The 24772-nt window shown below is 42.5% G+C and overlaps 1 protein-coding gene across 1 annotated transcript; it reads left to right on the plus strand.

Annotated features, from left to right (window-relative positions):
* Window positions 1-10392: 10392 nt before the first annotated feature.
* LOC308512486 (cyclin-Q-like) lies at window positions 10393-14904 on the plus strand (the record flags this gene model as incomplete). The annotated part of the gene is made up of 2 exons (XM_081082217.1): window positions 10393-11150; window positions 14898-14904. 2 exons carry the CDS (start codon window positions 10393-10395, stop codon window positions 14902-14904), a joined length of 765 nt encoding a protein of 254 aa, XP_080938343.1.
* Between the last annotated feature and the right edge of the window lie 9868 nt (window positions 14905-24772).

Below are 24772 nucleotides of genomic sequence, written 5' to 3' on the forward strand. Positions count from 1 at the left end.
AAGGGATCCATAAAAAACTAATGGCCCCAAAAGAAGCCTGCTATGAATGAATTCCTTAAATACCTGACAATAATATTTAGAAGGACATGAAAGAACTCAATCCTTGTCGTCGAATCTCCCTACATTTCCTTTTTAGAGTAACCGCTATTGTCTTTCTTTCTTGTTCTTCTATGTTTGCTTCCAGTGTTAAGATGCAGAATGAAAAGTCTTAAAAGGATCTGAGCCCAGCTAATGGCAGACACCTTTCTAAACTAATTAAGAAAGCAAAAAGGGGGAAATGTCGGACCAGCAAAGACCAACAGTAGTGAACATATCAAAGCGAGAATCCTACAGCAGGCGAATGGACTTTGATATTCAGCATGGCGGAAAATCAGCATTTTGCTACCCTGCTGATGGCAAAATGGCTGTAAGCAACCTCCTACCATGATAATACTTTTGTTGTTTACCAAACTTTACCATCGATATGCCTGTATGCTTTGGTAAAGGGAAAATGTGTATTAAAGTAAATAAAAACTGATGGGTCCTGGGTTTCAGAGAGCCTCTTTACTAGAGAGAAATGTCTTCACCTGGCTCCCCCACGCCTTCTAAATATGTAATTGTTGTCTAGTGTATTCATTTGAGTTCATCCACTTTTCCAGATCCTGAATCTTTGCTGCAAAAGGTTGCTGCAGGGAAGGTAGTGGAAGGTGGTGTTAGAGAGATCAACTAAAGGACTTGAGGCATGCATATGAGCCTGACTAATGGAAACTGACAGCAGTGGGGATGATGACATGAGGAGGAGGTAGGAGGGACAAATGGGGGATAAGGACACATATGTAATACCTTAATCAATACAGAAAAAATAGCCCTAGCTGGTTAGGCACTGTGGATAGACTATTGGCCTCCAGACTGAAGGGTCCCAGGTTTCGATTCTGGCCAAAGACACATGCCTGGGTTGTGGGCTTGGTCCCCAGTGTGAGGCATGCAGGTGGCAGAGAATCAATGATTCTCAGGCATCATAGATGTTGCAATCTCTCTCCCTCTCCCTTTTTCACTGAAATCAATAAAAAATATTTCAAACAATAAAAGAATAAACAGATGAATAAAATAGAGCCAGAGTAAAAAATATATGTTATAGAATATAATAAAAGGAATCCTATTATTTTCATATATTTAATAATTCCTACAACTTTTGTGATAAAATAGGTTTGCACTGTTTTGGTAATATTATATTTAATATTTTTTCCTTAACATATTAATGTTTATTGCATGTAACACTATATTATAACAGACTAATATGCAAATTGTCCCTTCAAACAGGAGTTTGACCAGGAGATCCACCATGGGGTGGGACAGTCTGGCTAGCATCCCGGCTGCACCCTGCAGGCAACCCCACACTGTACTGTCCACGGCCCCCCTCCACCCCCTCAATGATTGAGGACCCGCCAGCCAGTAATCTGCCCACAGCCCCTTCCCCTGGCCTTCATCTTCCCCCATCTGATCCCCCACTCGATCTGGGTGGAGCCAGCCGGCCAAACACCTGTATCCCCTCCCTCTGGCCAACCCGGCGATTGGGGTGTTCAGGCCGGACACCACCCATGCATGAATTGTACACTGGCTCTCCAGTATTATTATATTTAAAATTGTTTTTCTTGGAATATTATTGCTTATTGCATGTAAAATTATTACATTTAAAATAGTTTTTCCGGAAATATTAACATTTATTGAATGTAACATTATGACACTAAAACCATTTTTCTTAAAATATTAAAAAAGTAAACATAAAAAAGAGGGACACTGTATCAACATGGATTAAAAGGAATGCATTCTTCACTCTGGTGTTATCTACTTATTACCTCACTAATCAGAAGATGAAGAATTATTCCTAACAATGAAACAATAAGATAGTGTTGAGTACAGATGCCCATCCACTACTCACTTTCCACATGGCTTCCAGAAATTAAAGTGTAGCATTCCTTTTAAAACAGCTCATTACTCTAATCCATGAGAGACTGTACCATTTACCTTGACTTCCCATCCCAGTAATGCTTTGCCTTGGATCAGAATGGGCAGGTCTTGTAGGTGGAGGATCCCAACTTCTTGAAGATGGAGTTCTTTTCAGCGGAAGGGAATCCACCCTGCAGCCACTTCTGTGAAGATTAATTGTATGTCCGCCATCCTCTGTGTCATAAATAACATCATTCTACTTGAGTAGGGTCAACATTTGTTAAATGGTCAAGTCTGGTTATTGTGTATAAATATTTACTAAACAGGATCATGGTCATAAGCATGCTGGTTAGCACAAAATGATAAAATTCTATCTTCACATGTCTTCAGTACAGTGCTCAGAGTTATTGAAAGTCAGTTTGGATAACTGAGAAAGAACTGAAGCAGAATTATATATACTTGCCAATAAAACAAAACAAAACACACACACACACACACACACACACACACACACACACACACACACACACCGGAATTTGAATGCAGAGAATCCAGATATACTAAGTGAAAGAAGTTATTTAAAAGATACAAGAAAACAGTCTCAACTAGTCTTCAAACTAATTTCATCTCAATAAAAGCTTTTAAAACATGCAATGTCATAGTTAAAAATTAAAATATAAAAAGTCAACACATGATGCATTACAAAAACGTGTTATTTCACGAATGTTATCATATAATTCCTACAGTTCATTTATAAATTAACTCTTTGATCACAATACTACACTCTATTTTAATAGTATTTAAAGAAAACATGTTGAATAATACATAATTAACAATCACTGTTTTCATTTTCAAATAGGAAAGAGGCTTATCTTCCAATTCTGTAATTCGTCATGGGAAAGAAGAACTATGAGCATCCTCATATGTGGCCAAATATGAACTGGCAAACTCTTCTCAGTATCACCCAGATGGTAAAAACAGGAACATTCACCTTCATCTTGCACAAACCCTGCAATAACACTTTAGGAAATTTCCCGTGAAATGTCACACACCTAATTATCACAAATGGACACTAAATCTTTAAAATTAGGAAAACTGGTTAATATGAAATCAACTTTTCCTGCTACAGACATATTGAAATGAATATACTTTCCTTTCATAGTCAGTCAAATAAGTAAATAGATAAATTAATTAAAAGACAGCTCCCTGAAAATTGCTCGTCAACATTTTTATTCATGTTTCATATTCCTCATATACAAGAAAGAAAGAAGGAAAGAAAGACCAATAAACTTGGTGAATCATTGGTTTTTAGCCTTTTCCTGAGTCAGAGACCCCTTTGTGAATCTATTTAATACCATAGACATTTCTCTTATGTAGTTTCCAAATGGAAAGTTTTCTACATCAAACGTAATTACAAAATCATCTTATCAAATTAATAGAGATTATGATTTTACACAGTACAGGGTTGCACATTCCTATACTCAAAACTAGTATTTCAAATCCAATTCTAAATAATGAAGTGTGTGTCCTTGATGTTTATATAGTTAGACCAACTTTTATTTCAGTGGTAATTTTCCAAAGTGAACTGATGTCCTTTTTTGAGACGAAAGAAGGGTACTTTCAGAACAAATTCTTAGTAGTTCAATAAGTATGAATCTTCACTTTAAACCTACATGACTTCCTGTTCCCAAAGTCTAAATTCTAACATAAGATCAATAGAATTGAGTTCTTCAGAGAACAGTTGAAGTGACTAGAGGCAAACAGTAATGCTAAAATAGACTGAATTTAGCTTGAGGTTTAAATCATATCCCTGTAAGATCATTAGGAGTGTTTCACACATTACATATTGCATTCATTATTAGAAGTGCTATACCTCTTTAGCAATTACAAATCATCTTGATCATCAGTATACATTCTCAATCTAATGAATGGTATCATTTCTTTTGCTTTGAATGATATGAATGAAATTGAGGTGTATCTCTTCATTCAATGTTACTGTTTTCACATAAATAATGGTTTCATGCCCATATCTTTTTTTTAATTTTTTAAAAACATTTGAGTTACTGACAGTAACTTTATGAATTTAAAGTTATTGAATTTATGGAAGTTAATATGATCTCATAGTCTTCAGGTACACAAGTCTATGACTACTGATTTGCATATTGTATTATGTGTTTACCTAATTCAGATCTCCTACCATCCCTAGATTTTGAAACATTACGTAAGTGTTTTACACCTGAGGGTCCTTTTGCTTCTCTTACTTCCTCCTCTTCCACTTCTCAGACTTCTCACATCACCTCTATTTCTTGATGGAACTGGTGCCCTCTGCCCACCCCCACTTTGAAAAGATGGTTTCTTGGTGTAGTCTACTTTAGTTGTTTTTCCACCCACAGACTAAAATGAGTACACATAATATCAACACTACATAACATTTAACCTGAACAAATGAGCAACTGTTTGAAACCTACTTATTATTGCAACTAAAATCAAGATCTACCTCAAATTCTTCTCCCAAACCAAGTGTTTCCTTCAAAAATGACAGAGTCTTTTTCATGGTAAGTTTATGAAACACTTCATTATTAACAATATTCCATTGAAGTATTCAACACAGAACCATATATGTTGGTTAGTAAAATTCCTCCAAAGACCCCTAGTAATAAGGTCTAAAATGTATGTTGGTTAATAAAAGTCCTCCAAAGACCCATAGAAATAAGGACGAAAATGTCTCACATTCCAGGGGAAAGCACATTAATTCCATTCTTGTTTTTTAGTAGGCTTATTCTTGGTTATCTGGAGAGAGGGATAGAGAGATGGAAACATAGATGAAAGAGAAATATTTTGATCAGCGGCTTCCTTAAATGGCTCCTACTGGCAAACCAGCCAGCACCTTGGGCATGTGTCCTGACCCAGTATAGATGATAGGCCATCTTGGTTCACAATTCTATCCTCAACCATTGAGCAATACTGACTGGGCAATGTGGATTACTTTTTAGAATGTGTCTGTTACTTCATTTATGTTTTGACACATCTATTTCATGTTTTCCAGTGCACCCGGCTTACATAAACTATTTATTTTTTAAAACAAACAATCATTCATTCAAAATGATTAGGTACTTTATTCCTCCTCTACCGCTTCTCAGGTTTCTTACTTTTACTATTTCTTCAGTTAAAATGACAGAAAACAATGTCCAGTATGAATGCAACTCTGTATACATAGTTCTGATTTGTTTCTCCATTCTATTTTTAATCGGCTCTTTGCACAATCTTTAGTATTTTTATGTTACTGCACTGTTTGATGTTAAATATGGTTCTAAGAAAACAAACCATCTTGAAGGGGAGAGCTGCTATGACTAGGAACCCAGCCTCACCTCTACCCAGATGGGCCTCACACATCACCTGAGAGCCACTCTGGCCAAAGACCTTTTTACGGCAGCAGCAGACCCACGGACACCGGGACTCCAGCCCCCCACCACTGCCATTGCCTCCTGTGAGTCTTGGAGTGTACAATTGAATTGCGGATCCACTCTGTGGCCATTGGCCCATCGCACCCTGGCACCTGGGTTCTGACATGATAGCTAAAATGGGGAGACAAACAAACAACACCCAAAGGACAGAAAAGGAGGAATTGCCAGAAGAGGAACTCAATTAAATGGAGACATACAATATGTTCGAAAAGGAATTCAGAATAAGGGTCATAAAGTTCATACACCAGATGCATGGGAAATCCACAACTTACATAAGAATCAAGGACAAATGAAAAAAATTGATAATAGCTACAATAAAAAATACGATAGAAGGTTTCAATAGTATACTAGAAGTAGCAAAGGATTGAATCAGCGATTTAGGAGACACGGCAGAGTAACACACCTGGAACAACACAATCTGAACAGCAACTTGAGAGAAAAAATAGAAAGCAGGTGGATATCCTAAGGGAGATTGGGGATAACATGAAACAAATAACATGTGTATAATAAGGGTGTCAGAAGGACAAGATGAGGAACAAGGATTAGGAAACCTATTAGAAGAAATAATCACAAAACCTTCCTGATCTTGGGAAGAAAAAGTCACACAAGCACAGACAGTCCCAAACAATATGAAACCAATAAGACCTATACCAAGACACATTGTAATTATAATGGCAAACAATAATGACACAAACAGAACCTTAAAGGCTTCAAGAGAGACACAGAGAGTCACCTACAAAGGCTCTCCTGTTAGATTATCAAATGATTTTTAACAGAAACACATCAGGCCAGAAGGGAATGAAAGGAAATATACAAAGTGATGCAAAACAAGGGACCAAATCCAGGAATACTTATCCAGCAAGGCAATCATTCAAGACTATAGGGGAATTCAGTGTCTTTACAGAAAAAAAAAATCTAAGGGAGTGTTTCACTACTAAACCATCAATGCAAGAAATGCTGAAGGGACTGTTGTAAAAAGAAGGAATAGAAGAGACAGAAGAAACACAGGCATAAAGAAAAAAGTGGCAACATATCAGTATCAAAATAACCTTAAACCTAAATGGACTAAACACTCCATTCAAAAGATATATAATGGCCAAAATTATAATAAAACAAGACCCATATATATGCTGTCTATGAGAGACCCACCTCAGAATAAGGACTCACATGGACTGAAAGTGGAAGGAGAGAAATACTTTTCAGGAAAAGAAGGGGAAAAAACTAGGGGATCAATAATTATATTTGAAGAAATAAATCTCAAGAATCCAAGATGGCGATGGAATAGGCATACACATCCCAGGGCACATCCTGGAGCAAATGGAGTGAGCAGCTGAAATTAATAACACCCACCAGGAATTGGCAAAGTACACTCAGGTGGTCAGACAGTTTACAGCCAGGAAGGGCAGAGTTCCTCTGGTAAGGTAAAAACCAGGGATCTGGGCAGGAAAGTTTGCCACACCTCTGAGCCCAGAAAGGGTATAAGCACCCCTATGTTCATAGCAGCACAATTCACCATAGCTAAGACCTGGAAACAGTCTAAGTGCCCATCAGCAGATGAATGGATTAGAAAACGGTGGTATATCTACATGATGGAATACTATGCTGTTGTAAAAAAGAAGGAATTCTTGCCATTTGCAGCAGCATGGATGGAACTGGAGAGCATTATGCTAAGTGAAATAAGCCAGTCAATGAAGGAAAAATACCACATGATCTAACTCATTTATGGATAATAAAGACCATTATAAACTTATGAACAAAAATAGATACAGAGGCAGAGCAGCTTCGAACAGACTGTCAAACTACAGCGGGAAGGCCGGGGAGGGTTGGGGGGCAGGCGGGGAGAGTAAGAGATCACCCGAAAGACTTGTATGATGTATATAAGCATAACCAATGGACATAAGACACTGGGAGTTAGGGGAGGCCAGGGGATAGTCAGGGCGGGGAAGAAAGAGGAGACATATGTAATACCCTTTGTAATACTTTAAATAAATATAAAACAATAAACAATACCTATACCAACAATAAAATACCTATACAAACAATAAAACAATTTAGAAAAGAGAGAAAAAAGAAATCTCAAAGTAAAGGTCATAAAAAAGAGATAAGACCGATTGCTATAATGTGCTCTGACACCCAGGGAGTAGACTCTCAATGCAAGAGCTGCCCTTGGGGATCAGTGAGCACCCATTCAGCTGGATCCTGTGCTGACGACTGGCAAGTGGAGCAGCAGTGGCAGGAATCTCTCCCACCTCCACAGAGGCGCTAAGCATGTTTGGCAACTGGGATTAAGCCTAAGCCATCATTCGGACATCCCCTGAGGTCTCCCAGGCTGCCAGAGGGTGAGGGACTCTGCCAAGTGTACAAAGTTCGTTCACTGGGCCTCTTATATTGCTAATAAACTACAATAAGATATAACAAAATTCAAATACTTGGAGGCTAAATAGTCTTTTATTAAATAAATGGAGGCCCAGGGTATGAATTCCTGTATGGAAGCAGTCTGGTTGGTCTCCCCAGATGGGGGCACATGGGGCCAGGCCTGCAGCGGTTAGTGGCCATTGGCAGTTAACCAGAAGGCCATGCCTCCAATCTGGGCGTTAGCTCATATAGGGGGTGTGGCTGACCAGGGGAAAGGCTGTGAGTGGTTTGCTTATCAGTCCTGCCCCGAATGGGGGGTTGGGGGCAGATGGGAAGCAAGGTTGGTCAGGGATATGGCCGATTGGGGCCCAGATAAGACTGCTTGGCTGCCGCAATGCAAGTCATAGACACCAGCTATTCTGGTCATTCTGCCTTTCTGGTTACAGGGCTTTTACGTACAAAGATAGATAACTGGGTTACCGAAGAGATTAAAGAAGAAATTAAAATCATCCTGGAAGTAAATGAAAATTAAAAATAAAAGTCCAAAATCTATGGGACACACTGAAAGAGTCCTTAGAGGGAACTTCAGAGCATTACAGGCCTAACTCAAAGAACAAGAAAAACAGTTAACAAATTATCTAACCCGCACAACTTAAAAAGTTAGACAGAGCAACAAGCAAATCCCAAACTGAGCAGCAGGAAGGAAATAATGAAGATCACAGCAGAAATAAATGACATAGAGACCAAAAACCGCACAAAAGATTAATAAAGACATGAGCTATTTCTTTGAAAGGATAAACCAGATTGACTAAGCTCTAGCTAGGCTCACCAACAGGACCCCAGTAAACAAAATCAGAAACGAAAGAGGCAAAATAGCAAAAGACCCCACAGATATAAAAAGGATTGTAAATAAATACTATGGACAACTCTACTCCAACAAACTGATCAACCCTGAAGAAATGGACATATTCCTAGAAAAATACAATCTTCCTAAACTTAGTTAGGAAGAATAAAACATAGGACCACGCCAATAACTACTCAGGAAATTCAAGCAGTCACAAAAATAACTTGCAGCAAACAAAAGCCTGGGCGAGACGGCTTCACAGGGACTTTTACCAAGTGTTCAAAGAAAAACTAAAACCTTCTTCCTCAGACTATTCCATAAAATTCAAAGGAAGTACCATTTCCCAACACTTCCTATGAAGCCAGCATTACTCTAATCCCAAAGCCAGATAGAGAAAACACAAAGAAAGAAAAATGCAGGCCAATATATCTCTGATGACCATAGATGTTACAATCCTCAACAGAACTCTAACAAATGCGATGCAACATTACATTGAAATGAGCATACACCATGCCAAAGCGGATATATTCTGGGGAAGTAGGATGAGTCAACATCCAGAAATCAATAAGTGTGATGCATCACATAAACAAATTGAGAGAGATTCATATCCATTGGTGCAGGAAAAGCATTTGACAAAATCCAACACCCAATTTTGATAAAAACTCTAAGCAAACTGGGCATAGAGGGATCATACCTCAACATTAAAAAAGCCTTATGTGACAAAACTACAGACAACATCATACTCAATGGGCAAAAACAATTACTCTAAGAAGAGGAACAAGACAGGGATGCCCACTCTCACCACTTCTGTTCGACAGAGTACTGGTAGTGCTAGGCAATGCAGTCAGACAAGAAGAAGTCAAACAAGGCATGCAAACTGGAAAAGAGGAAGTAAAATTGTCATAATTCTCGCAGATGGCATGGTATTGTCCATAGAAATACCTAAAGACTCCACCAAAAAAACTAGGAGATTTAATAAATGAATTTGGCAACGTAGCAGGGTACAAAATTAACACCCAGAATTCTATGGCTTTTTGATACACGGATAATGAACTCAGAAATAGAAACAAACAAACAAAAATGCCATTTAGCAGTGCAACAAAAATTTAAGAAACCTAGGAATAAACTTAACTAAGGAGGTAAAAACCTGTTCTTGGAAAACTACAGGAAATTGAAAAAAGTGATAGAGGAAGACTAAAGCAAATAGAAGAACATACTATATTCATGGTTTGGTACAATCAACATCATTAAAATGTTCATAGTACCCAAAGCAAAGTAAAGTTTTAATGTATTAATCATTAAAATGTCAATGGCGTATCTCACAGACCAAAAGAAAGTTTCCAAAAACTCCTATGAATTTAAGAAAAGACCCCAAATAGTTACAGCAATCTGGACAAAAAAGAACAAATTTGGAGGGATCACAATACCAGATATCAAGCTATACTACAAGCCACCATTCTCAGAACTGCGTCTTACTGGAACTAAAACAGACAAAAAGACCAATGGGACAGAACAGAGAACATAGAAGTCGACCCTAACCATTATGCTCAATTAATATTTGACAAAGGGAGGCAAAAGCATAGAATGGAGTCATAGAGTCTCTTCAATAATTGGTGTTGGAACCTGGATGGCAGTCAGGCCTAGGCAGGGCTGGGTAGGTGGGGCGGTGCGGGGCGGGGCGGGGCGCGGCGGGGCGGGGCGCGGCGGGGCGGCTGCGCACTGGGCTAGGACTCTGCTGGCACAGGCACTGCACTGGAGACTCTTGCCCTTCCCGCGGGGTCTGGGGCCTCCCAGCAGGGCCCCATGGAGGACCTTAGCCTGGACAGCTGCAGAGAGGAGGACGCGGCGCCGGGCACCAAGGGGTGGCCCGAACCCCAGGCGAGGGTGCACTTACAAGTGACAAGGTTCATCATGGAGGCAGGTGTCAAGCTAGGGATGCAGTCCATTCCCGTCGCCACCGCCTGTGCCATTTACCATAAGTTCTTCTGCGAGATCAACCTGGACGCCTATGACCCCTACTTGGTCGCCATGTCTGCCCTTTACTTGGCTGGCAAAGTGGAAGAACAGCCCCTGCGAACCCGTGACATCATCAACGTGTCCAACAGGTACTTCCACCCAGGCAGCGAGCCCTTGGAGATGGACTCCCTAGTCTGGGTGATCTGGGACAGCATTGTGCAGTGCGAGCTCCTTGTGCTGCGGGTACTGCGCTTCCAAGTCTCCTTTCAGCACCCACACAGGTACCTGCTCCACTACCTGATTTCTCTCAAGAACTGGCTGAATCCTTACAGCTGGCAACGGACCCCCATCTCCGTCACTGCCTGGGCCCTGCTGCGGGACAGCTACCGCGGGGGGCTGTGCTTCCGGTTCCAGGCTCAGCACATAGCGGTGGCGGTGCTCCACCTGGCCCTGCAGGTCTATGGGGTCCAGGTGCCCGCCGAGGCCATGGCCGAGAAGCCATGGTGGCATGTGCTTAGTGGCGACCTTACCAAGCCAATCATTGATAACATTGTGTCTGATCTCACTCGCATTTATACCATGGACACAGAGATCCCCAAAGACAAGCCTGGGACACTCGGCTGCCAGGGGACAGCGCCACCACATCGCCCTGAGGGCCGGTCCCCAGAGCACTGGCAGGGGGGACTGGTTTTGTGCTGCTGGAGACAGGCCGGTGAAGGCGATGACATGCTGCCACTTTGATTCTCAGGCTTTGACTGTCCCTGGCAGCCAAGGTCCAGATGGGGATGGGCGCTGCACCTCCCACGGGCAGGAGGGTGCTGCAGGCAGGAGGGTGCTGCGGGCAGCTCTGAGGCCTCCCGGTCTGCTTTTGTCCTTTGAAAGGACGCAGACTACAGCCGAGGTTTGGGATCAGTGGAAGGAAAATCAAAGAACGGATGGGACTGTGCCCCAGGGGATTTTTTTAAAGGCCAGATTTAGAGAAAGTATGACTCAATTAACATAGAGGAAATTTTATTTTGTTTCATTGAAGATATTACAAAGCCAAAATAAAAACATAATAATAATTGGTGTTGGACTTATAGCACAGATACATGCAAAAAAAATTAGTCTAGACCACCAACTGACACCATACACAAGTATAAATTGGGAATGAATAAAGGACTTAAAAGTAAGTGGGTAACCATGAAAATCTTAGAAGAAGCAAAATATCAGGCATCTGTCTCAGCAATACCTTTACTGATACAGCTCCTAGGGCAATGGAAACTGAGGAGAAAAGAAACAAATGGGACGACGTCAAATTAAAACACTTCTGCAAAGAAGAAGCGGCCAACAAATACAACAACAACAACAACAACAACAACAACAACAAAACAAGGAAGTCCACTGCCTGGGAGAAGATATTTGCCAATGTTATATCAGATAAGGACCTATTCTCCAAAATTCATACTGAACTCATCCACTAAACAAAAGGAAGATCAACATTCCAATAAAAAACTGGGCACCACCACCACGAAGGCCCCTTCTGACTTATGGTGGCCCAGTTCCTGTGATGATTATTACAGCCACACAGGAGATGGATATGATGGGGGCACGGCAATTACTGCAACAGCCGATGGGACACCCCTGTAAGAGGTCCTGAGTGTGGTGCTGGCGGCGATCACAGGATACACCATGTATGCAAGAGAGAGTGAATCATGCAGTACAGTAGCTCACCTGATTGGGCACTTGGGGAGTCAGAGCCGAAGCCCCTGTGACAGAGGAATTAGACACTGAAAATAAAAATGATGCGGTACAGACAATATTTTATTGTAAGGAATTTGGCTTCTGTTATTTAAGAATGACAAAAAGCAAATGGTAGGTTTGGGGGAAGCATCAAGAATTGTAGGTACCATTATGAAGTTTCAGGATTGGAGGCAAGGTTTGAATTGTACAAGGTTGCTTCCTAAGTGCTGATTTAAATTACAATATACTTAAATGTTTAAATTTTACATATTGTATTGTTAACATATTCAGAATATAAGCACAACCAACAGACCAACAGAGGCAAGACACTGGGAGTGGGTGACAAGAACAAGAGACTAGTGATAGAGGAAGCCGGAGGGAAGGTCAGTAGAAAAAAAGAAAGAGACATATATATTATTTTTTGTAAAACCTTAAACACTAACATTACAAAAAATTTTCAGAAGAACGTGTTCTGCAACATGGGATTTCTTGTCTGATTTTACAACAAACACAGAAAAGCAGTCCGTTTGGATGGTGAGTTATATTCATGGCCCTAAATTTCCCAGGGTGTCTATGACCATATGTGCATGAAGTCTTTGAAGTGAACTGCATACAAAATGAAGCAGTGTGTTATTTCGTCATGGCATGCTGCCCTGTTTTCCAGTTAGGGAGGGAACACAAATGAGGTATTCTCCTTGGAAAACCTAAATGGATAAAAGGATTGAAGAACCTCTGACAAAGCTGCAAAACAAGGATTCCTCCAGCTCTGTGGCCCACACTTTGCCCCCTAAGATACTGATAAGGAGCAGGCCGATCCCACTGGCCCCAGGAGTTAGAGGAGACCTTGGGGAAATGGGAGATGGTGGTGAGCAGCAACAGGGCAATGTGGCGTGGCAGCACAGCAGCCTAGGCCTCAGCATGAGGAAGATTCACAGACACCTGTGGAAAGGAGTATAGGAAGAACATGTCATGGCAGCCCCTGTTGAGGGGCAGGTGGAAAGGCCTGTAGGTGCTGTGGGTGGCCTAGAGGGAGAGATCAGAGGAGGGGCTGAGGTAATCTGCTTTGACTCTGAGTGACAGTGGACATGCACACTCCCTCCTCCTGCCTAAGCCCCCCTGCCTGAGCTGGAATTGCACTGCCCTTGTTGTGCTGGTAGTTCCTGTCTCAGCCACACACCCTGAGGCCCTGGTGTTACAGGCTGTTTCCCTCCCAGCATCCAGGTGTCCCTGTGAGAGAAAAATAATGGCCCAGGAACCTGGCAGCACACCAGGGGAGAGCCCAGGCAGCCCCTCCTCACCCGTCCTGTCCGCTCACTAGGGGCCATCATCCTCTCATAGTACTTCAGGGGATTGAGCCACAGGTCCTTGCTGATGATCTGGTAGGGCAAACAGACCTGGGTTAGGAGAGCACAGGGACCCAGATAGAAACCCAAGCAGCAGGCGGACACAGGAAGCTGCATGCTGGCATGGCCAGTGACATCCCACCTCAGCAATCCTGCCAGATGCTGTCACACTGTGGTCAGAGAACCAGTAGAAGAAGCTGGCGCTGCTGTCCTGGAGCCTGTGGCTGTAGACTTCTCGTTCACAATGCTGGTACCACTGAATGGGAGTGGCACGGGACAACCTGTATCCTGCAGGAGAGGGGTATGTGAAGCTGGGTACATCGCCTTCCATCCCTGCCCACCACCAGCTGCAGCCCATGCAGGGAGCCTCCTCTTACCTGTGAGGGTGATGAGATACTCCTTCACAATCACATGGTTGCGGAAACAGGGGTTGCTGTGGAAGTACAGGCTAATGGTGCAGCAACCCCAGGGATGCCTGACTTCCCTCACCTGCAGAAGGAAAGTGGATCCAGGGAGTGAAATCGCAGCCCAGTGCTGCCGCCTGTAGCTGTTTTCAGGGACAGGCCATTTCCCCACCTGCCCTCCACTACTCCTTGGACCAGGTGCACTTACCTTCAAATCAATCACATGGCCAAGCATATTTTCATCTTGGACGCTGATCAGGGCCGACAACTCTGGGTGGTTGACAAACTGCTGTGGGTCAAGGAGCCTGCAACCTGGGAGCTGGGCATGGACCAGCTAGAAAGAGCAGCCTGGCCTGGCCTCTCCTTCCTTTAAGGCCACTCCTTCTCCATCAAGGGCAGAAAGGGGCACAGCACCACTCTGTTTCCTGACAGACCCTGATGCCCACCAGATTGTTTTGTGCTGAGGTCTTGACAGGCTACACATCACACATTCCTGCTTCTGACTGAGGAACTGGACATAGAGACGGCCTGTAAGGCAGCGTTAGTTAGTCCCAGAACAGCCCGTGCAACACAGCCCTGTCTGTGGGCATCAGCCCCTGGTGTATGCGTGCCTCTGCCTTGGAGCTGTGCCCCTTGACCCCCTGGTAATGCTTCTATGGTTCCTGTACAAGACAGAGGGTGTCTCCAGGATCCTGGGCCAGACCAGGGCGCACTGCCCCTAGCTTGTCCTCAATGTTCTTTTCTAGGGGAACCATCCCCGCTTACACCGTTCTCCTGCACTGTCCCATGCTCCTTGTGATCCTGCTCCTCTACCCTCAAGGATACAGCTGTGAGCCAGAACCCAGGGATGCGCCGGATATTGAGGCTTCTCCGTTTGAAATAGGGCTTGAGCCTCTGCCGAGTCCTCACCTGAGCCGAAAGAAGGCCCTGCTGGCTTGCTCGTTCATGGGCTCCATCTCCAATTGAAGGGCCTGGAGCACCTCCAGAGGGGACCAGGTGACTTGGCCCCGGGCCCTGACTGGGCCTGCTCCTGCTGCACTGGCTGCTCTTCTTCTGGCTTTGCTTTGGCCTTGGACTGAGGCTCCACCTCTCCCACCTGTTTCACTGCCTCCATGGTGCACTTCCCCTCCCCCTGCAGGACAAACTGCTCCCCTGCAATTAATTGCTCCTCCATCCACCCCTCCTCCTGGTGGTCACTCCCTTGCAGGTCACCTGGAGCCTGTGCCTCCAGCCTCAGCTCTTCACTCACCACCTCCTCCTGCCTCCCCCTGCAGATCTGGGAAAACCTCCTCACCTGCCCACTTGGCCTGCCATGGCACCACCTGCAGAAGGCCCTCGGTCCACAGGATAAACTGAGCCTGTGCCTGGAACTCCTCCCCCAGGCCCTACTTGTCTTCCCCTTGCTCCTCACTCTGGGTTCCCTGCTGCACCTCACTCTCCTCTCCCTGCACACACTGCTCTGCAGCCACCCAGTCCTCCCCTCTCCCGCACTCAAGATCAAGCCCAACATCCTGGCCTGTGTCCAACCTCAGCTCCAGGGTCTCAGCCTCCCCCACCTGCATGTAGTCCTCCCACTCCAGCCCCAAAGCTGCCCTCTGAACTTCCTGTGCCCTTGTGTCCTGGGTATCACCACTTCCCTGCACCGAGGTGAAGCTGAAAGCCTCCTGGATCATCCTGCTTGCCCTGTCCTTCCTGGTGCAATGGCCCTGGGGAGCCCTGTGAATCCTCAGGCGCCCTGCAGCTGAAGGCCCCCTAGTGGAACTGAGAGGAAGCGCGCTGCCCCCAGGAGCTCCTCAGTCTCCCAACACAGCCTCACTCTGGATGCCCCCTGGCTCTGAGACTGGTGCTGTGAAGGAGCAGGTGGTGCAGAGCCTGCTGAGTCCAGGCAAGGTGCTTGCTCACTGGTGCATGCAACCAGGCCCTGGTGTGCTGAGTGGGTGCACACTGGGCTCATGCACAGGCGCTGGTCATGTGAACATGTGGTACAGAAGGCACCTAGCCAGGCCCAGCCTGCTGTTTCTGGTTGGGCTCCTCAAAAGCCTCCTCCAATCACGGACGGGGCAGTGGGTGTCACCCTGCGCAACCCCGCCCCTCACTCAAAGTTGTGGTGTAGGTAGATGGTAACTCGGAGGTATCCTATTATCTCTTCATTAGCCAGAAAACGGAGATTTTGAAAGCTTAGAATCTTGACCTGACTGAAAAGAAGGAAGAAATGGTGGAACTTGAAAATGACTTCAGGTTTTCTCACTGTGCTGAATGAAGTCAAAAACTGCTGCAGTGAAATATTTTACCCGTTGTTCTCCCGCATGAACTACAATAATAATGTGCTTTTTGTTGACATTTACTGCTGTGTTGCTGACAATTACCTGGAAGAGAAGTTAAGGGGATTCAATGGATTGGAAAAAGTTGAGCTAAATCAGAAAGCAGGTCTAATTAAGCAAGTTTATTCTCTATCAATCTATAGACACACACACACACACACACACACACACACACACACACACATATTTATATGGCTAAGGTGACTCGTGCATGTGCCACACGTTTGAAGCTCTTGCTGGCGCAAATTGCATGCATGTGTTTTAAATCATCCTTGTCAACCTGAATTTGGTTGACACTGCTATTATAGAGAAAGGGCAAATAGCAGTACTAAAATATTTCTTCTAATTAATCTCCTTTCAATGTGCCCAAATCCATGCACCTGGCCACTGGTATTCTAATAGTGGCAAGATATCATCCGTGAATACTAATATTCTATTGGGCCAGGACATGCCAAATTGGTCACACATATCTATATATATAAAAGCGTAAGCGACATTATGAGTGGTTGGTACGATGCACACCGTCCACCAGGACGCAGACGCTGAACACAGGAGCTTCCCCTCAGGTGGTCAAGGCTCTCCCACAGCGAGAGCATCACTCAGCCAGAAGGCGGGCTAATGGCTGGAAAGTGCAGCTGTGACAGCCTGAGCCTCTGCTGCCTATGTGACAAGACTACGAAGCAGTGGTGGCAGGTGGAGTGGGGCTTGGATGAGCGGGAACAGAGCACCTGGCTCCAGCTTGGGCTCCTGCCCGGCTGCCTGCCGTTTCGTGCACTGCTACATCCCTCAGGAGGTTTCAGACCTAACCTGGCAGTCCCACATCTCTCAAGGGGTCCCAGATTGCGTGAGGGCACAGAACAGGCTGTGCGACGCCACCGGTGCTTGAATTTCGTTCACCAGGCTTCTAGTCATTTTATTATTTATCACCGATTTAGCATGGTTCTCTTCTAATGCTGAATAATTTAAAGGTATAACCTGAATTTTGGTAATGATGGCCATTGAGATTTTACTGCTCTTTAGCGGTATTATTTAATGGCTTATATGAAGAGCACTAATCTCCCTCAAAATATGAGAACTATTACATGTCCCACAAACAGTACTATGCTTCAGTGCTAATTCTTTCCACTAATGCCCCTAAGGGAGCCTTTCACTAATTTTCTTTGCTCATTAGCTCATCCAAAATTGAAATGGGAAGGCTGCTTGTCTATATTCAAGTGCAGAGGCATATTCTTCTTAACTACACTGATGCTATCAATACTTTCAATTTTACAACATAATTTATAGTGAGGGTCTCTATGTTAGACTTGAAAACATCTCTTTACTAATATGAATAAGTCACGTTTATCTTATTTCTTCACAAGTATGTGCATGCTCTGATTTAGCAACTTTCAATACCTGACTCTTTCAAGTGTCCCTTTCCACCCGTCTTTTCATTAAAAACATGCCATCTGAATCCACACTGATCACTTTTCAGCCTGTTGTGATAATTCAGACATTCCTTGGGTTACGTTGGACTCGAAGTACATAAGTTTTGTGGTTACGTTGCCATTCCCCATTTATTTATTAAAAAAAAAAAAGTTTGAGCATTTCTATGTATTTACATATATGCTTTATGTTTTCTTATTATTCATTTACCACAAGAAAGGTCAGCAATTGTTATCTTTCTTTTAATTTTTTTTTAACTGTTGCACGCCATTACTGCTGTGTATGTGTGCTCCCTGTGAGTGACATACGTGCTTATGTAGGTGGGTTCTGACTTACGCGAATATTGCATTACATCCCACTGCAGGAACGCGTCAACAATGTAACGCGAGGAACTACTAAACTTGTATCCTATTGATTAAGATGTAGTTATTTGGTCTCCATATTTCTTCAATACATATATGGTTGTTGGAAGTACAAATTATATCTTTATATATTAATGTGTTAATTAGAATTTTCACTCAATAAAAATAAATGCCTTGTCCTTACAAAAAGATCTGGCCTTATAATTGAATGGCCTAATACATATTAGAGTAGGGCACGACTACCAAAGTTCCTCAGAAGAATATGGGTTGAAATGAAGAGTATATCCTGCCTACCCCTACTTGAAACAAGAGCCTTAGTTGAGCTCCATCATGATCCAAACAGAAACAGAAACAGTAAGATACATGGCAGGTTTCTGGTACTATATGCCTACTGAGCATGCCTCAGTGCACATTTCCTGACGGTGCTATTGATCAGAATGTGCACTCACAGGACATTAGGGCCTTCATGCACAACTCCATCCTGAAACCACATGAAAAGGGGCGTATTGGACAAGAATGTTAGCAGGGACTTTACAATGCAGAGGGATTCTGAAGAAGATTGAAAAAGGTGGCAGAACCCTAGCCAGTTTGGAACAGTGGACAGATCACCGACCTTCAGGCTGAAGGGCCCAGTTTTGATTCAGGTCAAGGGCACTTGCTTGGGTGTGGGCTCAATCTCCAGTCTGGGGCATGCAGGAGGGAGCTGCTCAATGAATCGCTCTCATGACTGATGTTTCTAACTCTCACTTGCTCTCTGTTTCTCTCTGAGATAAATAAAAATATATTTAAAAGAATGGTGGCAGAATCATGGATGCAACAGGGACATGCTCCCAGGAACAAACTGATATTCCAACTGAAATACAGAACAACTTCCTGAATAATCAATGGAAAACTCACAGGACAGAACCCTGACACCTAGGACTGAAGGTGGAGGCCACTTAGACACTGGTAGGAGGAGAGGAGGCTTGAAGGGGCGGGCCTGACACCCACAGACAGCAACTGAAGTCTCGGAGAGATATCTCAGCTGTGGAGGACTGCCACTGAGAACTCTGGGTCTAATCCCCAAGCTGGGCCTCTTAGCAGAGAGCACCAGAACTGAGGAGGGTACCCATATAACCTGTGGATGTGAATAGCAGCAGGGCACTGTCTGTCAGGGAGAGACAGCTACAAATTCTGGTATCCTCTTAAAGGGCCAGCGTACAAATTTCCCTGTGGAGCCACACACCTTGTGCCCTGGCAAAGGGAGGGTGAAGTGGACTGGAGCTGTGAGGGTAAAAGCCAGAACTGGGGAGTCAAGGGTTCCAGCACAGAAGACTGACACTTCAAGCTTCCTGGGAGGAGTCATTTCCTCATGCAGCAGAGAAAATCTTTCCCATGCAGACATTTGCCTTTCCTGGAGGGGAGACAATTAACACACACTACTGGGAAACACCTTCCCCTGAGGACACTTAAGAGATTATAAATAATAATTAACCTCCACACAGAGGCAACTGCCCCACCCTGTTGAAACAAACTCTTGCTATAACCTGAGGACCCTTGCCTTGGAAGCAAGTTAAGTTGGAATCCTATCAGTCTATAGACAGAGGAGGTCTCTGGAGGCTTTGAGTCTTTGTCTGACCTAATTAGTCAGAAACATCCTTTAACAATGTTCTGCACTAGAGACTGATAAGCAGACAGGTCTACCTAACTTGTCACCACAAACCCACACAGAAAGCCAGAAAGAGGAAATACATAAACAATCCTCAAATGAGAGAACTGGAGAATTCTCCAGATAGAGAGAGAGATGAAGCATAGAGAAGACATTTATCTGAATCTGACTTTAGAGTTATGAAGGAAAAAGAGCTCAACAGCATGAAAAAAGATATAGTGACTATGAAAAGAAGAACAGTCCTAGATATAAAATGACATAATACAAATAAAGAACATATTAGAAGGAATAGGCAGATATTAGGGAAAGCTGAGGATCCAATCACTGATTTAGAACAGAGTTAAAAATATCATCCAATAAAAAAAAGACAGAAAAATTAAGATTTAAAACAAACAAACAAACAAACAAACAAACAGGAGGGCCACTTACATAACAGTATTAGAATAGCCAGTGTGCCAAAAGAGGCAGGAAGGGAGAAAGGCATAGAGAAGGTCTTTGAAGAAACAATGGCAGAACACTTACCTAACCTGGTAAAGGAAAATCCCACATAAGATCAAGAGCCAAAGAGAACCCCAAAGAAGAAGTACCCAAAGAAACCCGTGACCAGACACATCATAATTTAAATGCCAAAAATTAAAGACAAAGAGAGAATCTTCAAGGCAGCAAGACAAAAGAAAACTGTTAGCTATGAAGGAGTTCCCATAAGGCTGACTCCTGATCTCTCATCAGAAACTCTACAGGCCAGAAGAAGATGGCATGAAGTACTCAAGTTAATGGAAAGCAAGGATCTGAGACCAAGATTACTATATCTGGCAATTCTTTCATTCAAAATAGACGGTCAAATACAGAGCTTCCTAGACAGAAAAAGGCTGAAGGAGTACATCATCTCCAAGCCAGCTTTACAAGAAATGCTACAGAGATTGCTGTAATGAGAAGGAGAAACAGAGACAGAAACTTAGCCACACAGAAAAAAAATGGAAAGAAATAAATAAATACCTATGAATAATAACCCTAAATGTAAATAGGTCAATGCTCCAATCTAAAGGTGTAGTGTAGCCAAATGGATACAGAAACATGATGCAAGTATATGCTGTCTACAGGAGCACCATCTCAAAACAAAAGACACACACAGGATGAGAGTGAAGGAATGGGAAAAATTTCCATGCAAATGGAAAAGAAAAAAAAGGCCGAAGTAACAATACGCATACCAGAAAAAATAGACTTTAAAATAAAGGCCATCACAAGAGACATAAAGGTCACTGCATGATACTAAAGGGACCAACCAACAAGACGATATAACCCTAGTAATCATATATTCAGCCAACATAGGAGCACCTCAATATATATATCTCAAACAAACAAACAAAAAATCAAAACAAACAAAAATTCTAGAAGACTTTAACAGAGAGTGTGACAAAAGGACAGTCACAGTAAGGGACATTTATCACCCCTCTGACATCACTGGATAGATCTTCCATATGAAAAAATAACAAGGATGCAGAGCCTCTAAAGGACACACTGGATCCATTAGATTTAAGTGACATTTTAGAATAGCGGTTCTGAACCTGTGGGTTGCGACCCCTTTGTGGGTCGAATGGCCCTTTCACAGGAGTCGCCTAAGTAAAGGGTGTCCCACAATTCACGCAAGAAGTAATTTTGATAGAAAACAAGGTTTATAATTAAAAACTGTACATTTTTATTGATTCATAAAGAAAGTAAAAGAACTGCACTTGGAAAACTACAGGACATTGAAATGGAGATAAAGATATCAACCAATGGATTCATATACCATGTTGAAGGGTTGGTAGACTTAACTTCATTAACATCTCCATACTACCCAAGGCAATCTATAGATTCATTGTAATCTCCATTAATATACCAACAGAATATTTCACAGACACAAAAAATCCTCGAAAAAATTCAAATGGAGTAAAAATAGTCTGAGCAATCCTGAGGAAGAAGAAATAAGTTGGCGGGCTCACAATACCAGATATTAAGCTATATTATAAAGCCACCATTCTCAAAACTGCCTGCTACTGGCACTAGAAAAGACATATACTCCACTGAAACAGAACAGAGAACCCAGAAGTGGACCCAAGTCATTACGCTCTATTATTAATTTACAAAGGAGGCAAGAGCATACAATGGAGTCAAGACAGTCTCTTCAATAAATGTTAGGAAAATTAGAAAGATACATGCAAAATAATGAAACTAGACCACCAACTTACACCATTCACAAAAATAAACTCAAAATGGATGAAGGACTTAAACATCAGATTAGAACCTATAAAACAAACTTATAAGATTGCCTATGTAGCAATATATCAGATAGGTCTTCGCAGTATCTTTATTGATACAGCTCCAAAGGCAATGCACACAAAGGGGAAAATAAACAAATGGACTACGTCCAAATAAAAACCTTCTGCACAGCAAACAAAATCCTGAAGAAAACAACCAGAAAGCCCACTGCATAGGGAGAACATATTTGCCAATGGTATCTCGGATAAGTGTTGAATCTCCAAAGTTTTCAGGGAATGCACACAAATTAACAATAGGAAGATAAACAATCCAATCAAAACATGGGCAAAGGACCTAAATTAACACTTTTTAAAAGGAGACCTATAAAAGGGCAAGAGACATACGAAAAATGCTCAAAGGCATGAACAGTCCAAGAGATGCAAATCAAAACGACAATGAGGTACCATCCACACCTGTCAGAATTGCTGTCAGAAAAAAATCAACAAACCACAAGTGCTGGTGAGGATGCAGAGAAAAAGCAACCCTTGCGCACTGCTGGTGGGAATGCAGACTCCTGCAACCACTGTGGAAAACCATATAGAGTTTGCTTAAAAAATTAGAAATGGAGCACCCTTTGACCAAGTGTTGTCTTTTCTAGGTATATATCCCAATAAATGAGAAAGGCCAATCAGGAAAGATATATGCAACTGTATGTTCATACCAGCCCAATTTACAATAGCTAAGATTTGGAAACAGTCTAAATGCCCATTAGCAGATGCACGGATGAATAAACTGTGGAACAATTATACAATGGAATACTCTACTGCTGTAACAAAGAATGAACTCTTATAATTTGAAACAGCATGGATGGACTTGGACAGCATTACACTAAGCAAATTAAGCCACTCAGAGAACGATAAATATCACATTATCTCACTCATTTGTGGAATATAATGAACAACATTAGCTGATGAACAACAAGACATCCAGATACAAAGAAGCATTGATCACACTGTCAAACCTCAGAGTAAAGTGCTGGAGGCAAAGACCAACAGTAGTATGTGTTTGTGTATGTATACGTGTGTGTGTGTGTGTGTGTGTGTGTGTGTGTGTGTGTGTGTATGTATGGAGGGCTAATGAACTTTGGTATGAACTTTGATATTCAGCAGCGCTGAAAATCAGCATTATATTACACGGCTGTTGGCAAAATGGCTGAAGGCAATCTTGCTAACCTGATAATTGAACTTTACTACTGATATGCCTTTTTGCTTTGCTAAAGGGCATATATGAGAAACCTACAGCCAAGTAAATGAAAGCTGATGGGTGCTGCATTTCAGAGAGCCTCTCCCCAAGAGAAAAAGGTCTCCGCCTGGCTCCCCAATGCCTTCTAAATTTATAGTTGTTGTCTAGTGTATTCATTTGTGTACAGCTCCTTTCCCAGATCCTGAATCATTGCAGCAAAAGGTTGCAACATTCTGGCACCCAATGTGGGACATCTGGAGAAGAAGTCTCACCAGAGCAAAAAAAGAAGACTGTCAAGGGCATGTACCTTGGTTGCGGGGACATACCCAGTGGGGACTGTGCAGGAGGCAGCTGATTGATGTTTCTCTCTCATTGATGTTTCTAACTCTCTATCGCTGTACCTTCCTCTCTGTTAAAAATCAATAAAAATATCTTAAAAAAAAACAAAACAAAAAAACTCATTCAAGCATTAAATCTCACCATTAATAAGATACGATAAGTAAAAAGATAGTTTTACTTAATATGTATGCAATACAGCATTGGCCAGCATATCTCTCTCCTATTGGTATTTCGGAAAAGAAACCAAGTTTGTAGCACTATTTAAAAGAAAGAAAAAGGCTTTTAAAAGAAACTCCATAACTGTGGCCTAGAAATTTCTCTGGAAGAAGAAACGGAAGGAGATTCCCTTCAAATATCTAGAAAACTGCATATAAAAATAAATGTATCAGTCCTCAAAAAGAAAACAATTTGCATTATGCTTTCCTAAAAAAAAATTATGTTAATATACTCAAAGACTGATAGCAGAAATCCAATTAGTGTCATTTACTGTCCCCACCCAATGAGAAAGGAAGATAGGAAATAAGCCTTGTTTTAGACTGATTTAAATTAGCAAATGGAAATAAAAGAATATTCAGGGGAACATAGTTGGAATAGGCAGAAACCTATTCCTGGAGAAGTCACTGTTTTTACTGATAGTTCATCTCATGGTAAAGCTGCTTATACAGCAATGAATTCAGACCAAGTAATGCAGACCAGTCACACTTCTGTGCAAAGAATCGAATTAGAAACGATCAAGGCTGACTTGCAGGATTTCCAAAAGCCTCTTCATATTCTCTCTTTATCTGCTTATGCTGCTGGCTTGGTAAACAGAACTGCAACTACTCAATTTAAATGGCTCAGTGACCGAAGCCTTTCTATACTATTTGAACAAGTCCTGGTCCTTTAACAAAAGGAAATGAATATGCCTGTCAGTTAGTTATTTTATTAAACAAGTCACAGAATTTCACAAGCTTTTACATCAGCCTGCCAAAATATTGTACAGCCAGCAAAACAGATTATGAAGAAATGCCCTCCTTGCATGTTACATCTACTACAAGGGCTCTAAAATCCCAACTTGGAAAACAAAAGTGGCGGAATAGTGAAGACATCTCTTGTAAGTAGACCACACCAAGCCTTAATTACTTTAAATTTTACCCTTGTAATGCTGATGGCAAGACACCCATAGAATTACACTGGTGTCAGA

The sequence above is a fragment of the Myotis nattereri genome (genome assembly GCF_964212035.1).
Source record: "Myotis nattereri genome assembly, chromosome: Y".
In the NCBI taxonomy this organism is placed as follows: Eukaryota; Metazoa; Chordata; class Mammalia; order Chiroptera; family Vespertilionidae; genus Myotis; species Myotis nattereri.